This window comes from Pinus tabuliformis, chromosome 4_2 (genome assembly GCF_031772625.1).
Source record: "Pinus tabuliformis cultivar Carrire ecotype Pingquan chromosome 4_2, CPIR1, whole genome shotgun sequence".
Taxonomy (NCBI): Eukaryota; Viridiplantae; Streptophyta; class Pinopsida; order Pinales; family Pinaceae; genus Pinus; species Pinus tabuliformis.
This window is the reverse complement of record NC_142304.1, coordinates 1,148,404,707-1,148,423,045: the sequence shown is the minus strand read 5'-3', so window position 1 is coordinate 1,148,423,045 and position 18,339 is coordinate 1,148,404,707. Positions and strand designations below refer to the sequence as shown.

The 18,339-nt window shown below is 41.2% G+C and overlaps 1 protein-coding gene across 1 annotated transcript in view; it reads left to right on the top strand.

Annotated features, from left to right (window-relative positions):
• LOC149173738 (cyclin-L1-1-like) overlaps positions 1–18,339 on the top strand; it is a 124,132-nt gene that overhangs the window by 24,834 nt on the left and 80,959 nt on the right. Inside the window, exon 5 of the mRNA XM_089424713.1 lies at positions 3,564–3,733. Within this exon, the coding sequence (XP_089280839.1) occupies positions 3,564–3,733 (170 nt within the window). The remainder of the gene's footprint in view (positions 1–3,563; positions 3,734–18,339) is intronic.

The window sequence follows — 18,339 nt, the reverse complement described above, 5'->3', positions numbered from 1 at the left end:
ATGGCTTTGTCTGCTTCCTTATAGCTCTGCTTGTTCCTCTTTTGCTCCGATGGCTGTTTGCTTCCTCTGTTAGCTCTGTTTGCTTTTGTACTTTGGCATATATATATATGACATATACATATGTGGCTCTGTCTGCTCCTCTTGGCTCCTCCGATAGCTCTATTTGCTCCTCTTGGCTCCTTCGATAGCTATTTGCTCCTCTTGGCTCCTCCAATAGCTCTGTTTGCTCTTTGAATATTGCCATAATAACAATCTGTGTCCAACAGTGGCATCATGCATGGAGGATAGGAGGTTTGTCTGGGTAGTGTATCTCTTGATTTTGGGTACAGATTTCCTGTTGAATAGAGCCACAGTCAGAAGAATGCTTGTTGGATGGTTTTTTGTGCTATTTGGTGAGGTGTATCTTTGTTACAGGCCGCAGGAAGAGAGCCGCTACAACAGCTAGTTGTTAAGCTGTTTGGAGGGTATGAAGACATGGATAAGTCCTTCTCTCTAGGCCGCATATGCCCAGGCTTGAGCGCAAGCAGGTCAGAATTCTTTCATGAGTTTGGGACTGTTTTATCTTGCCACTGATTTAGGTTTGCTGTAGGGTTTGTTGAGGAGGAGCCTCAAAGCTCTAAATCACTGATTGGATGTCTTCTAATGGTAAATCACAGTAATGGAGAACGAGGGTTGAAGCAGGCAGCTCTAACCAGTGACCCAGATTGCAGAGGAAAGACATCAGCTCTTGAAGCTAACTGTGTTTGTGCCCTAACCAATGTTGATTTGGGGTAGCATTGGAGGTGCCCTAGCCATGAAAATTGGTGGAGAGGCTAATGCACATGAGATCTCCAAGACCCAGAAATGGTTTGGGCAGATTCTACCTAGTTTGGGAGATATTAAAATAATTAATTTTTTTAATGGAGTTCCTAAGGCTAAACCTAGGAAAAATAAAATATTAATGGGTATTAATATAAAGTTGGGTTAGAAGGTTCCAAAAGACAGGGATCAAGCCAGATCTAATCTTAGCCATTGATTAGAGATGTAATCTCAGCCGTTGAAAGACCAACAGGAAAAGTATAAGAGGAGGCTTGAGGGTCAGTTGGAGAATACACCAGAGTGATCAGTCATTCGATTTTCTAGAGCGGGGTTTGCTAAGAAAAGTCGAATCAGTGATCAATTTGCAGTGAGGGGCAGTGAGTACTGGACAGAGAGGCAGAGATAGTGCCAAGAGACCAACGTAGAGGCAAAGAGGTAGACGCAGAAGCCAGAGCAGGCCACACAGAGGCTAGCTGAGGCAGTGCAGAGGCTAGGCGACCTGCATCATCCACGCAAAGTGTAGCAGGAGTGGCGCAGAAGGCCGTAGAGGTTGCATAGTGCCTTAGAGGGCTGACACAGAGGCCAGGAGGGTTGACGCAATGCTTCAGTTGTGCTGGAGAGGGTTTCGTGGGGTAGATTTTCTGAATATCTGCTTCCGAATAGAGAGGTATTAATGCCGGTTATTTTTCTCTGTCGGGTGAGCCAGTTTAGCACCTAATTTTGAGGTTGATGTAGAGGCCAGGAGGGCTGCAGATGCCAGGAGGGCTGACGCAGAGGGTTTTGAGGCTAACGCAGATGCCAGGAGGGCTGACGCAGTGCTTCAGTTGTGCTAGAGAAGGTTTCGTGGGGTAGATTTTTTGAATATCCGCTTCTGAATAGAGAGGTAGTACTGTCGGTTATTTTTCTCTGTCGGGTGAGCCAGTTTGGCACCTAGTTGTACTCAAGGATATACTGCAAATAATTAACCCTCATAATTGCTGCACCGGTTTTCCCAAGTTGGGTTTTTCCGGGGATGAGTTGTCCAAAAATAATGGTGTCACTTGTGTGTTTGCTATTTCTTTCAGCGATTGATCTGTAGATGGTTGAGACTATATTGTGTTTATTTCGATGTTTATATGTTTAAATAACTTGTTTGTAATTAACAAGTAGGAGAAATAAACCAAAAGAATACAGATAAAATTTCTAACGGTTAGACTTAGAAATTTCAACAACCAGTATTTAGAATTGTAGTATAGAAATCTCCAGTCCTTGGTGCCAGAATTGTAGTTTCATTGAGTCACCTTAATTTTTAAGAGCTTTGATGTCAGATCTTCTATGTGGCAAGTCGGTATTGACTTTAAATCATCGTACTCTATCTCTCTCTCTACTGAACTATTGAAGAATATAAGAAGAATTGATCAAGGGTCTCCCCACATTGGGGTTTGTCCCTGGCTGGTGCCACATCTTGTGTCCTCTTGTCTTGGCTTGTCTTCCACTGTTTATGTTTATGTTCTATCTGCATTTTACTATCATGTTGATGTGATTGCTAATTTGGATATGGATATTGGGCTAATAAATAAATTGAAGTAAAATTGCTCTAAAGCATAGAACATACCATTGTTACCTAAAATTAACACAATCCAATGATGATTCAAATGAATTCAATCCTCTTGTATTTATAGATTTCCTAGTTAGGACTGTCTCCCTAATTGATTGAGTAAAATTCACACCAAACCCCAACTTTGGGTTTTTTTGCCCAGCTACCCAAAAACTTGCCTAGACATTGGGTATTTTGGGGTTTTCCCCTTTATCAAGGATTATAGCCTACGGGGATCGATAGACTACTTTGTCTTTTGGGCAATTAATTTCTTGGGAACATTACAATCCGGTACACATAGAGGTCAAACTTCACTAAGCTTTAGGAAAAAATGCTAGTTCCCCACTCTGTCAAAATGTTCTACGCTATTGTAGTTTTGCTTCCTTAGGATCTTGTGGATATGTTCTCTTCAATGTGATTGTGTGCTTCTACAATTCAGATGCTAAAGCCCTCCATGTTTCTGTGCCCTTGCACCAGTACAAATGCACAGTAAAGGGGAGAATGGGAATATACCCTAGAAAAAGAGTTGCTTGTTGCAATTTGTTTTCTTCCATATGCTTATTGATGTTCTTCATCCAAATGTGTGTAATATGAAGCTTAGTAAAATATTTTTAGTTTCCTGATTAATGATATGTTTTCGAATTGACAAAGTTTTGTCTTTAAAACGATATCCAATTGTCAAAAGTTAAAACCCAAGGTTAAAAATCTTGGTATTAAATGACAGGACAAAGAGGTGAAGTCCCAGTTGAATTTTATGTAGGGAAAAATATAGGAAGATTTATATACTTGTGCATTCAATGAAAAGTGAAATATATAGACACTGCATGTATGAAATAATACTCTGGGTTTATAATAATTATTCCCTAGATTTGGTGGCTAGTGTGTCTACTTTCTTCACGATGTGCATAAACTAAGATCATTTTTCATTTTGTAGGTGAAATTAGATGTAAACCTATGGAAAGAAAGAAAACCTCTTGAAGGGCTTCAGCTGTGAGATATTATATGATATATCTATCAACATTTCCACTAAACTATAAGTTTTGATATACAGAGATCATACTATATGTTCTTAAAGCTCAATAATGTGAAGAGGTTGTCATATAGCTGAATCATTATTGTCAATATTAAATTTGCTCTATTAACCTAGAAATTGAGAATCTCCATATTGACTTTGTGCTTTTAATTGCAGAAATATGCACGGTTGAAGATGGAGTTGAACCGAACAGAACGACATCTGTTGAAAGAGATGGGTTTTATTTGCCATGTTGAACATCCCCATAAATTCATCTTGAACTATCTAGCTCAAGTGGAAGCACCTCCAGAATTGATGCAAGAGGCCTGGAATTTGGCAAATGACAGGTATCCTTGAGGTACTTTATTGATTTTTTATTATTATTCAATTATTTAATAAATTCAAGTTGATTGAATTATATTTATAATAGGTTGATATTGTGGCATTTGATTTGTGACTCAATTAACGGGGCGTAATAAGGTATTCATAGCTGAAGCAATAAGCTGAAGCCAAAATATAACTAAAAGTATCTTATAGCTGAAGCTACATCCATTATGCTCACCTGTGCAAGCTATTGGTATTGATCTTGCTTGTGCAGTAACTTTGAATCTACACAGCATGTTAATTGTGCAATATCCTTGCTAGCCTAGCCAACATAATAGTGGCCTGTACGCTGTAACTATAATTTGTGTTTTATCTGGCCAGTATACATTTGCACGAGTATTAGGGCAGGCTTGCTAAGTACATTATAAATGTCTGCTGGTAAATTGATTTGACTGTAATCTAAAAAGCCTATTGCTTGTGAATTTTGTTTTCATTTTAGTTGCATGTACCAATTTTTGCCTGCAACCTTGCCTTCTGCTTGAGTACAACCTGCAGAAATTTGATCTTAATTTTTGGAACATGTTTGTCTCTGTTATTTGAGCTGTGGCAATTGCTTTCCTTTGTATTTTTTGTCCGGTGTAATCTGGCATATCTGATTGTAGGAACATGTTATCAGTTTATTCCATTGACTGTACTATTTTTTTGACAGTAATGGTTACATTATGTATTTAAAAAATTTCAGCTGAACTGGACAGTGTGGTAATACAAAATTTATAGGATTGGCCATAACCTGATATCAAGTACATAAAGTCTGTTTTCTAGAAAATTCCTAATCCCTTACCCTCCAGTTTCTGCCATTATATGCCTGGCAGGCATTCTGCCGTACAAATCGAAAAAGCAAACACTGCACATGGAAAGCAAATGTCAGAACATTTAAAGATCTGTGTACGTAGCAGAAAGTGAATTCTGAGTACCTCTTGCTTTGTTCTTTTCGGCTTCTATTCTTCAATCTTAATGTGCCAAAGTAGAATATTTCAAGAGCAGGAAGGGGGCCTTCCGTCTCCATTTGCTTGATGCGGAGTTTTTGTGTGTGCCTGGGGTCCCTTTCCCCTTTTCGAATGCCCCCGTGTATTGGGCTGCTTGCTCTGCTCTTCATCGATAAAATGGGCTCTTGGAGTTTCAGCTTCTTCTTGAACAGCCTCTTGATGACCTTTAGTCATGCTAGGGGGTTCAATTTCAGCTCTGAGATTTTCTTGGATTGGCTGCTGCTGCACCTTCTCACTTTCCTTTTCCATATCTTTAAGGTTTTCAAGGGTCTTAAATCTATTGGAGTTTGCTTTCAGCTCTGAGATTTTCTTAGATTGGCTGCTGCTGCACCTTCTCACTTTCCTTTTCCATGTCTTTAAGGTTTTCAAGGGTCTTAAATCTATTGGAGTCTGCTTTGGATGGTCCTTCCTGGGATTTTTGGATTCTTCAGTATCGTAAACTGCTGTGGTCTGCATCTGCTATTTACTGGCCTAAATGGGTTATGCTTGATTTGACTGGAAGAGTCTATAGCCTGCTTAGGCAGATTCTGGTTCTCCTGATTCTTTTAGCAATTTTTAGCCAAATGCCTGTACTCATGACAAGAGCTGCACCAAATCACATGGCTTTCCAGATTTGAAGGTTAGGGTTCGAATTTAGATGAATCCCAATGGTGAAGGTAAAATTCACGGAACTCTTTCACAAATTCGATTCTGTTTGCAGGGGTGTTCAATAGGTGAACAGAAATGGTTGCAAATCATGAAATTTCAAGCTCACTCAGAGCATTCGATGCACATAAGATTGAAAATAAGTAAATGTAAATAAGAGACACTATCTCCAGCTAAATTCACTGAATATCACCACATATAAATATGATTCTGTTACCTGAAATCTAAGAGCCCAACTGCGATTATTTACTGTGTTTTCCTAGAACATTTCAATTGTATGTTTTTGGGAGATGCAATGTCACATGGTTTGGGTTCGAATTCGAGTTCGGCAACGATTAAGTCTGATTCGAATTCGAGTGCTCTGAGGGGGTTTGCCATCAAATTCGTTTATATACATATTTGAAATTTTCAAAATATATAAAAAAAATATTTGGAATTATATATATATTTTTATATTAATTTATAATTAAGATATATTTATAATTAATATTGTTGAAAATTTGTAGCTATGGTTGGTATTTTCATTGGCAAATCAAAGAGGAAATTTTGTATTTTTGAATGTTGATCAAGTTGGCCTAAAGTGTACAACTTGGCTCCACCCAAGTGAATGGCGGTCAAAACCTTCCTCCTAAGTCACATATAAATACAAGTTTGTTGACCTCACATTTGGCATCTCATCTCATCCATCATTCGATCTGAAACAAGGAGAAAATCACATATGCGAAGGAAATAAGAAGAGGATTTGACTTCTGCGTTGACCAACCTTTTGACATCTGTTTTGACCAGTGTTGACTTTGGGTCATTGCTCTCTGTTTGACCAAATTATTGACTAGTTGTGGAGGTCGAGATTCTCTGTGGTTCGTTGATTGATGTCGACCGAAAGTTGCTCCTGTTTCTGGCTCGTTGATTACAGGTCAACTTTGTGCTTCGACTGAGATTTTGACTGTGATCATTGACTGAGACTTTGACCAAAATTTGGCCCTCCTGTTCAGAGCTACCTCAGGCCGAAATTCGACCCTCCTATTGCATACTTGACTTTGACCAGCATTGACTATATTCTCTCTCCTTTGACTGCTTTGACTTGGCATTTGTTAAGGTCAGAAAAATTGGAATCTTGTTTGGAATATTTTGATGTACATTTAATGAACTGAATTTTCTCTCATAAGGAAATATTTTTGTGTTTTCGCCTTGTGGGTTTTGCCCTGGTTGCTAGGCTAAATTCTGGTGTCTTGTATCTTGTTTCATTGTTTATTGTGATCTCTATTGCTCTATTGAAAAAAGTGAATGGTTGAATTTTTTTTATGTATAACTGTTTAATGATTGGAATGCTATAAGAAGACTAATTGTATCATTGGAAGTAGTTATCAATTTGAAAAATTGTAGTAGTCTTGATTGCACTAGAAAATCAACATGGTATCAGAGCTTTGGTGAAGAGAAAGAGCATTGAGAAGCACTTTGAAGAAGTTTTGAGATTCTACTTTCTATTTTGATTGGACTTCTTCATCATGAATTCCTTCATGAAGCTTGAGAACAAGTTTGAAGGAACTACAAATTACATAGCATGGAAGGCTAGAATTGACCTAGTGCTTGCAAGGCATAAGGTCTGTTACCCACCAGCAGTGGGTGACCCCTCTAGGAGAATTTTTCTCCTAGATTTGTCTTTAGCCGACAACCAACAACCCCTTGTAGCCACCAAATAGCTCGATGTGCCACCATCTTCTGCCACCTGAGCTAGCCATTATGTGCCCTCGCCCATTTGTTATGATCATACGTTTGAAGGTGGGCCTTCCAACCCTGAAAGTATGGCTTTCATTATGTAATTGGGTATATTTGCTTGCTTTTCTTGGACATATTTTGACATGGATTAGTGGGGGGATTCGGCGAAAATAATGGACTTGGTATGTACTCTTGTTCCCTTGTCCCAACTTGGTGGTTAATATTATATCCTAGTCCCGTTTGATCTCCTCTATTGGCTACTAGCTTTAGGAGTGGCACTCCAGAGTCCATAGGAAACCTTGATTTTGGTTGCATGGTCCCTCTTCCAGACACCATATATCTCACTCCTCTCCACTCATTATAACCCCTTTCACACTTTTCCCATTTGGGTCCACATTTGTCCATTGGGTCCATAAGGAGTTAGCCTCCTCCTCCCCTTGTCCACACTTTGGGTCAGGCTTGGAACGATGCCTTGGAGGTTAATGTAGCGAAAAAGAAAGTTAAAAGCATAATTTGGCCACTTACAACAGGAAATGTACCACAAAATGTAAAAGATGGTTGGGACATGAGAATTTAGCACGTGGGCAAAAGCCAAGCATGTGCTCTACCCCTTATCATTATGGCCATCACCCTGGTTCTTAGCGCCCCTATTTGTGTCCCATGCATCATTGAGGAACCCATGATTGTCCCAACCCTTGGTGGGCGATGAATTGCCCAACTTTAAGGGGGTAATCGCTGCTTTATCATACGCATCATGCTCTTATCCCTTGGAGCCTCGGGCAGTTAAAAGAAAGAAAAATCAATAAAAGCAAAAGGCATATGAAGAAGGGTGGAAAAACAAAGATCGAGGTATCTCATGTACCATAATTGCTCCCTCCTACGTCCGTATACCCATGTGTGGGCTTCCCTTATCATAACTACCCTTGTACCATGACATGTGGCTTGGAGCCTTCCCTGTTGCCCCATTTCGTCCCACCATCATTTCACATGACACCTACCATTGACGAATGTCGCATGGACCTATCACTCCTAGGTTGAAACCACCTAATAGGGTCCTTGATTAACCCCTCTTGTGAGCTTGGTGACACTTGTACACTCTTAAGCCCATTAGGAAGGGCATGCCACTATGAAATGTCCACTTTTGCCCTTGATTTGCAAGCTTATGTACTCAGTTGCACTAATGAATTGTTGTACTAGAAGGTGAGGAGACACATTGGATCTTATGCAAGATTGCAGGTGGGTCTTCATCTTGAGCTTGGCCTCACTATACGTTATTCAAGCCCTCGAGAGGGTCATAATGGCACTTGTAGGGTGAGCGTTGAAAGCCATGGGCCTCCACCACTATATAGCATTCATTGCCATGCCATGGGCTTCTTCAGCATCACATATTGCTTGTTCATGCGCCAACCATACAAAGATGATGATGCCCTTGGACCACTTTTCCCAACCGACCACACACTTGCACCACACACTTGGCAGCTGATCCAGGGCCCAAATCGGGTGTTGTCTCATCCAGAGAGACGCGAGAGGGCTTGTATCATTGTTTTAGCCCTTAGTGATGGAGCATCGACATGTTCGCTCCAGTTGGAGACCCATGAGAACATTCATTGTGCCCCACAACCACTTGGGAGCACCACTGATGTTTTGCTTGGAAACCAAGGGGCCAACCCCTTAGTCCTCATTTTGAGAGCTCCAACGACCCTTTTGCATCATTATTCTATCATTTCAACCTTATTAGGAAGGCTTGTTGTACACTTTTGAGCTATTTTGTGGGCTTGTCACTAATAGGTTTGTTATTTTGCACATTAAAGTTATTTCGGGGGGCTCCTTAGGCTAATTAGACTAAATTGAACTCCTTGAGGCTCATATAAATAGACGTAGAGCCTCATTTGTAAATCATCACACTTGGGTTTTTCGACCTCGCTATTAGAGAATTTCGGCCTGCACTCTGTGGAGTGATTTGGATGATTAAATGCATTTTGATGTATGGAAAATTTTGGCTCTCTCTCTTGGAGCTTCTTGTTGGCAAGATTGTGGATGGATATATTCTTCTTTGTCTTGTAAGTGCAATATAATGCTATACTTCTGTTTTAATGGATGTCTAATGCATGGAAATATTTTCTTATGGTGAAATAAGTGCCCTAATTGATGCGAATTAGTGTAATCATTGAAACTATTGGATATTTTTGCGTGTGTTACTCATTAGACAAAGAATGAATGAATGTTCCTAGGGGATAATTTGCATTTGTATCCTTGAAACTCCGTAATCGAAGTGTAAAAGTCTAAAGTTGTTGTGTAACTGCATCCATAATAGTGAAGCTGCTTCTTTAGGCCTCCTTGAAGTGTGAAGTTTGCCAAGTCGAGATCATTTTGACTCCAATCCTCCCGATGGCTAGGCACTGGTCCTAGATCCTTGGTGATCACATTAACTCAACGAAATATCATTGTTTCACTTCTTTTCTTTGTCCCTCTAAGGATAAGGAGATTTTTTTAGGGCTTGGTGCGAAATTTTAGGGAGGAGGAATTTTGGGATTCCATCCAGGGAAATTTCTTCATTTGTGTCTCCTCTAGGCATCCTTTAGTTTTGAATGAATTCTGACAGTGGAATTTCAAATAAGTTGATGCCTTAGCTATCACACCAAGTGGTAACCCTTGGAGCTGCTTTTGACTTGGGGATTTCTTGAAGGTTTGTGCTTAACTACTTGTTGAAGTACATCATACAAAGCCTTTTCTCTTAACTACCCTAACTTTGGATGAACCCATACTTCGGTACATGCATCAACCCTAGGTCTTGTGTAGCTATCTATTGCAAGGGGTTTTTCGTGAAAAGCCTTTCTAGTTCATCCTAAAGCTTGCACCTTTCTTGAGCCTTTCCATTGAATGAGCCACCTTGCCTTACTTCAAACTTATCTTAGAAATTCTATCACAAGTGAGGGATACTGGGACTCCTCCCGTCGGTGAAAATCTGAGAAAAGAAGGGGACATAGGCTGTGGTGACAATGGGCCTTTGTCCCAAATTGTTGCTGTGCCCTAGTAGTTGTCCCTTTAGGTTCCCCTCTAGGACCCCTGCTAGTTTGTGTGGTAACAAGGTCTTGGGTATTATATTGGAAAAGTCAATGAACCAGCTGACCAAGTAGGAAAAGACAAGTTTCAAGAAGATGACATCTTGGCTAGGAGCCTCATTGTGGAATCTGATAGGGATCATCTAATTCCCTACATTGCTGATCACAAAACTTCCAAGGAAATGTATGATGCCCTCATTGGTTTGTACGCCATTAACAACATCAATCAATCTATAAGTCTAAGGGGTCAACTTCGTGATATCAAGATGACAAAGAATGATACTGTAGCATCATACTTCATTACTTTGTAAGAATTTTGCAAATAAGAGTTCAACTCAAGGCTATTGATGAAGAAGTATCCGACAAAGAATTGGTAGTTGTGGCAATGGGTGGTATGCCTGAATCTTGGGATCCTTTTGCAACAAGCATTACTGGCAGAGAAAATGCACCTTCCTTTGACAAGCTGTGGGTTGCTTGCACTCAAGAAGAATCAAGGCTACTATCCAGGGGTAAGATTTCAAATCCAGGTGAAGGCTCTCCAACTTTTGTAGTCCACTCAAAAAGTAATAGAAGAAGGCCTAATTTTGGAAGATTTCAAAGAAGTTTAGGTAGACGACCTAACTTAGGACCTGCTCCAAGATTTGCTCCAAGAAGGGGACTTGTTCCACAAAGAAGACCTCCTCCTTTCTCTCAAGATAAAAGAGATATGACAAATGTTCAATGCTATCGTTTTCAAGCATATGGTCACTATCAAAATAACTGCCCTCAAAGGAATGAGCCTCGAAGGGATGATGATTGAAAGAGGAAAGGGAAGCACCATGCTTCTGCTGCTGATCTTAATGAACCCTCACATAAGAGGAGGCCTAGAAAGAGAGATTCTAATGATGAATACTCATTTTATTATGCTTTTACAGGTTCCATTGCAGGTCATGATGAAATATGGTTGGTGGACAGTGGTGCCTCTATGCACATGATTGGAAGTTGTGAGAACCTCTCTGAATTAGTTGAAATAGATAATGGAAAATACGAAGTCAAGGGCATTGGTTCGTCATCCTTCCAATTGGAATTGGGAGGTAATGTATCGATTAACAATATTGTATATGTTCCTAGTTTAAAGAAGAATTTGTTGTCCATTTCTCTCTTGAATACAAAGGGTATAAAATTACATTCGTTGATGGACAACTTCTAGTATGGAAGAGGGACTCCTCCTTTGAATTTGCCAAGGTCATTGGTGTGCGAATTAGAGGACTATATCATCTCCTTAGTCGATCTATTCAAGCCTTGTTACACAACACCACCGATCTTTGTGAGCTATGGCATCGGAGGTACACTCATGTTCATTATAAAGCTTTGTCTAGAATGAAAGATTTTGTTAAAAGTACTTGAGATCAAAATTGAACATGATGGAGTCTGCAATGGATGTGTCCTGTTACCACTCAAACTAGCAAGAGACCTAAAGGGGATCCATAAAGGGCAAATGCTAGACCAAGGGCAACAAATGGAGACTTGGTCCATTGTCACCTTAGCTATGGCTCCCTTCTATTTACAATCTTTCATTGATGGGAGGAAACCCGGTATATTGTGGAGTCACCGATGAAGGATAAATCAATGAATGGATATGAGTGACCCAAATAATCCCTTTCCCAGAAGAGCTTGAAGGATGGAGCTTGCTTGCTTTCTAAGCAAGGTACAATGTATTCTAGGGAAAGGAAGGGAGGATTTAAGGGTTAGGTTTATGGGATACGACTTGTGAAGGAGTTTACTAATCGCTAAAATCCTTATTGAAATTGGTATCTCGAATGGTTCTTGAAGAATTGTCTTTTCAAAGGAATGGGACCACACGGGACCAAGTGGACCCAGTCTAGGGTAGGAGGAAAGAGTATGGCAACCAATGATGTTCTTACCCTAGACAAGGTGGGGGAAAGGATCAAAGAAAGAATTTTCACTTGAAGGTGTTGAATTGATCCTATGAGGCACTAGCCTTGGGGATGCTAGGGCAAAGTTTGATCTCAGAGCTAGGGCTTGGCTTTTCTCACAACTCCACCGTCGGAATGGCTTCAAAATTGGAGGAGGCCTTGAGGAAACACCAGCGCAGGAGACCCTAGGAGATCGAACTTTTTGGAGGGATAGTTTGTCGGGAAAATGATGCCCTAGGTGACCCAACTTGGCTAGACTTGGGAAAAGGTGAAAAATATGTGATTTTAGGTGACCACCTCTTGGTAGATCAATGCCTTAGTCTTGGGAGAATGGAGTCTATGATGAATATGAGTGAGGGCCTTTGGTTCTTGGTCAAGGAGGCCTCAAGACTACTTTGCTAGCCTTCTAGGTCAAAGAGAAGCAATCTTGCAGCTTTTATACTTCGATGTGCAAAGGAGATGGCTTATCAAGGTCAATTCATTGGTAGAATTACCCCTAGGAGATTTCATTCACATTACATGGCCCATCTATTAAGAGATGCCATAATAGAGACAATTCCACAATTTAAAGCAGTAAATGCATGCAACAATTAGCCCTAAAAATAGCGAAAATCCAATCCAATGTATATGACAAAGTAGAACAAGAATACCATTAAAAGCATGTACTTATATGTAACAAAATATATCCAACCATCCACAATTGACAAAAGAGAAACTCCAAGATAAGATAGACCAATATCAACACATCAAAATTCATTCATAAAGCACCAATTCATCCTCTAGAAAAAAGTGCGAAATTATCAAGAGAGAGAAAATATCCAATCCAAATTGATGATGAGTAAATGAACTCATCTCACTTGTATTTATACACTAATGAGGAGTTCGAATTAGCCTCCTTGGCCTACATAAGCCCCAAAAATAAAATAATGTTCTAATAATCTAACTTTTGGTGACAAACCCACCAAACTAGCTCACAAATGAAAGAATAAGCCTCTCAAGAGGTCAAATAATAATATATGCATGTCATAGGGCCCTCTAAGAGGCCTGATGAGGTCCATGGGTGCCATAATGAAGAGTAGGACCCTCAAAAGTGATGGACAAGGGGTTGGCCCCTTGTTCTCCAAACAATAAACCTGTGGTGCTCCCAATGGGTGTGGGGGCACAATAATAACCTCACGGGTTTTCAAATGAGTTGAAGATGCCTGTAGATCATCTGTAAGGGCTCTGATGATAGTGTAGGGGATGCCACATCGTCCTACAAGTCCTGGGTCAGCTGCCAAGTGCATGGTACATCTGTGGGGCCAGCTGGGCAAAGGTGAACCAGGTGCATCTTCCTCGTCCACTAGGAGTATCTTGAGCATCTCTGACCATCCTTGGGGATCCATGGAGTGCTGTCTACTGCTGTGGAGGCCCATGGCTCTCAACGCACACCATACATGTGCCAATTTAGCCCTTTGGAGGATTAGGACCCCGTATAGGGAGACTAAACCCAAGATGCAGACCATTTGCAATCTTGCATAAGATCCAACGCATCCCCTAGCCTTCCAATACAAGTTGTTATAGAAAATGCTTAAATGAGCTTACCAACCATGGACCACAGGTGGGGACTTCATAATGGCTTGCCCTTCTATAATGGGCTTTGGGATGTGCTAGTGTCTCCTAACTCCAAATGGGGTTAACCAAGTATCCTATTAGGTGGTTTCTACTTTTGAAGGGGATAATAAGTTAAAGGTACATCTTTCAAAAGGTGGTGGCATGTGACAAATGGGTGAATGAAGTAGGGGATGAGAAGGGGCAGCCCTGGGCCACATGCTGGGGTACAAGGGTAGCTAATAAAAGGGAAGCCCACACTTGGGTTTATAATGTATAGGAGGGAGCAATCGTGGTACATGAGGTGCCCCGACCTTGATTTTTCCATCCTTCTTTATATGCCTTTTGCCTTTTTATGATTTTCTTTGATTAATTGCTTGGGGCTCAAGGGGTAAGAGCATGATGTATAAGATATAGCAGTGAATACCCCCTTTTAAGGTAGGGCGGTTCATTGCCCACTAGGGGTTGGGACAATCATGGGTTCTTATATGATGAAGGAGGCTCATAGAACTTGTAGGAACCAGGGTGATGGCCATGATGATGGGGTAGAGCTCATGTATTGGCTTTTGCCCATGTGCTAAATGTGTTTGTCCCAACCATCTTTTGCATTTTGTGGTACATTTTCCTGTTGAATGTGGCCAAATATGCTTTTGTCTTTCTTTTTAGTTGCATCAATCTTCGGGCATCATTCCGGGCCTGACCCAAGGTGTGGGCAAGGGGAAGGGACGAGCTAACCCTATGTGGACCTAGTGGAGGAATGTGGACTCAGGTGGGAGAAATGATGAATGGGGTAATAATGAGTGGAAATGGGGTAATATAAGTGGATAAGGGAGCGGGACTATGCAACCAAAATTGGGGTTTCCTATGAAATACCATCCCTAAAGCCAAATGATCAATAAAAGAGATCCTACAGGACTAGAATCCAAGGTTAATATTCAAAAGGGGTCTAGGGGACAAGAGCAGAGACCTAACCCATCATTTTTGCCAAATCCCCCCATTAATCCATGCCCAAAAGTGTCCATGATAAGCAAATTACCATACTCAATTACCAAATGGCAAGGCATACCTTTAGGTTCGGGAGGCCCACCTTCAAACATACGATCATGGCAGATGGGCGGGGGACCACATGGTTGGCTCAGGTGGTGGAGAAATGGCACAATGAGCTAGCTAGTGGCTGGAAGGGGCTGTCGGTTGAGGACCATCTTTGAGAAATTTTTTTTCTTAGGGATATCACCCACAAAATGGTGGGTATTATGTCCTTCATAAAAATGTTAAAGGATAATGTACTAGCAGTGATAGTAGATCCGAAGGAATCTTGGATCTTGTGCATTCTGATGTTTATGGGTCTATGTCTATTAAGTCCTTGGGTGGTCATCTCTACTATGTCACTTTTATTGATGATTACTCTTGTAAAACATGGATTTATTTTTTGAAATACAAGGATGAAGTATTTGAGAAGTTTTGAGAATTCAAAGCACAGGTTGAAAATGCTACAGGAAGAAGAATCCAGACTTTAAGGTCTAACAATGAAGGAGATTATGTATCCAAGAAATTGATTGCCTTTTGCAAGGATGCTAGAATTAAGAGGGAGTTGATAGTTCCCTATTATCCTCAATAGAATGGTATTATCGAAAGGAAGAATATGACCATTATGGAAGCTGCTAAAGCCATGCTTCATGATCAAGAGATGTCGATGTTTCTATGGGGAGAAGTTTCAAGGACAACTTTATATGTTCAAAATAGATGCCCACATCGAATATTGGATTACAAGACTCCTGAAGAAGTCTTCACAGGGGAGAGACCAAATGTTGAACATTTAAGAATCTTTGGTTGTCCTGTTTATGTCCATGTGCCCAAGGAGAAAATGACGAAGTTGGAACCTTCCGGGAAGAAAGGAATTTTTGTTGGCTATATTGAAAATTCAAAGGCCTTCAGGGTCTATGTATTAGGACAACGTTTATTGAAACTTGCAGGGATTTTATCCTTGATGAAGATGTTGCTTTTTGGAAGTCCAGGGTTCACACTTGGACTCCGATGACGAGATACAAGTGGCTACAAAGAATGTGGAATAGAAATCTAAAGAACTTGAACATGTGGAACAAGATTCTCATGAAGAGTTTGATGATCATGAATTTGTTGACTCTCCAAGAGCCATCGTACCTGAGACTAGAAAGAGACTTGCTTGGCTTGAAAGAACATTGACGGACGCTGAAGGTCGTACTGCGCCTCGTGGGACCTTCAGGGAAAGCAAGAAGCCAAAGACACATAGGACACTATTATTTTTGGACAAATGTCTCGGGAAAAACCCAATGCGGGAAAATCGGTGCAACAACTCTGAGGGTTTATTATTATTAAGTAGTAGCAAATTCTGAATACATCTCTAAATACCTCACAGGGTTATTCAGTTATAGAGAGAAATACTAGCAGAAAGAATTGTGAGGTTATCTCACACTATCACTGGAAATCCTGACTGATCCAGCCCCAAATTGATTGCCCTCGACTTTTCTGGCTGCCTCTGCGCAGTATCTGTGTCAGCCCAGTGTCAAGCTCTCTGGGAATTGTGTCACTCCTCTGGCTGGTCGATTTGTTGCCTACGAGATTCGATTTCTGCCTCCCAGTCTCACACCCTGGCTCCTGGCTTCTGAAACTCAAATTCCCTTTGCAAATTTTAGACTCCTCACTGGCTTCTGCGCTGCCTTTGCGTGGCTCTGCGTCAGCCCCTTTGGCTCAGCGCTGCCACTGCTGGATTACTCTCTGCCTCTCTCTGTTGATGATTCTCTGGCTGAGAAAATCACTCTCTCTGCAAGCTATCCCGACCCCTCTGCTGCAAGAAATCTCCTCAATTGAAATTTCCTCCTAAGAACTTATCACTTCAGAAAATATATTTCTTGATCTCTCTTGGTGTATTTTCCAAATGACCCTCAAACCCCTTCTTATATCTTTTTGTTAGACAACCAACAACCTAGATTAACTCCTAATCAAAGGCTCAGATCATTTTGGCTTGATCTCCATCTTCTTTTAGAAGTTACACTCACAATTAGATTGATACCCATTAATATTTTAATTTTCCTAAGTTTAGACTGAGGAACCCCATTAAAAATATTAATTATTTTAATATAATAGTCTCTGGGTGGAATTTACCAAAACGGTTTCTGGGTTCTTTGGAATGCCTGTGCCTAAGCCTCCCTGCAAAATTTGAGGCATAGAGCACATCCAATGCTACCCCAAATCAACACTCCCTCTTAGCGAGGAATGTGCTCTAGCAATATACTGCTGCTGCATACTGCTTTGACTTTGAAGCATTGTCCTCTGTGTTGTTGATGTCTGACATGCTGTCCGCCAACTACTGTGCTGCTACTGCAACTATACTACTGCCTTTGACACTGCCACTGCCAATGCTACATCTATATTACAACTTCCTCTCAAATGCTACATCTGCTATGCTGCTAGCACTGCCACTGCCAAAACTGCATCCGTATTGCAACTCAGTTGCTGAGAGAAGCAATTGAAAAACATCCAAAATTACTGAACTAACCGTGTTCAATATGATATCACATGAATGTTAGAACTGACTGTTGCTTGTTTCTGCACTGACCCTCTGAATCTACTGCATTGCTGCTAACCTCTGCTCTGTGCCTTCTGCACTTTTTCCAAATCTACTCTGCGCTGTTCAGTCTCTGGTGCTCCAAGCCACTTCAACTGTCACTTTGGCACTCCTCAACACCATCCGACACTAGTCCATCCTGCTATTGCAAACGGGGCTCCCGTAGCAAGGTATTGATCCAAAAGGTGGAATCCTAAAGGATCCTGCCCATCTGTAGCTCTGTCGAATTACAGTTCTAAATCAGCCCGCCTCCCTCCTGGAGGTATCTTGGCTGTCATGGCAAACTCCTCCTCTTGTTCGGTCTTTGCGGTTGCAACCTTAGGATCATGCTTCTCATGTCCTTTTTCTTCAAAGGACACGGGATGCATAGTGGCCCATTTCGCCACATCTGAAACACTTCACCTTGGAGACGTCCTTCTTTTGTCTTTGTTGCCCCTGCTGCCCTTTCGATGCAAGTGCTGCATTATCCTCCTCCTCCTTGGGCTTCGACCCATTGTTGCTGCTGCTTCCGTCAAGTTTAACCTTGACTAAGTCTCTCCTTAGCTCCTCTTGTTTTAGAGTTGCCCACATCTCATCCCAATTCGGCAATGCTGCTTTGCCCAGGATACTCTGGACAAAGACTTGCCACTCATCTGAGACATAATTGAGGGCCAGTATAACTAACTTTGAGTCCTGAGGTGTATGCCCCGCAACAAACAACTCATCACTGGTTTTCTTCAGCTTCGCGAGGAATGGATCCACATGCTCTCCTTGCTGCATCTGAGCAGATCTCAGCTTCTGCTCCAAGTACATCTTTCGCTGCTCAGAAGATCCCTGATACAACGTGGCCAAGGCATCCCACATCTCCTTAGCAATTGCTCTGCTAGCAATGTGGCACACCACGTGATCCTTGACTCCATCCAGGATCATCGTCTTGGCCTTTACCATTTCAGCCTTGTACTTCTTTAGCGGACCTGCATCCGCAAGTTCAGCCACCACATTGTCGACATACGTCTTGAGGGCATGGAAGGCTAGAAGGAAAGACATTCTAGCCTTCCAAATGATGTAGTT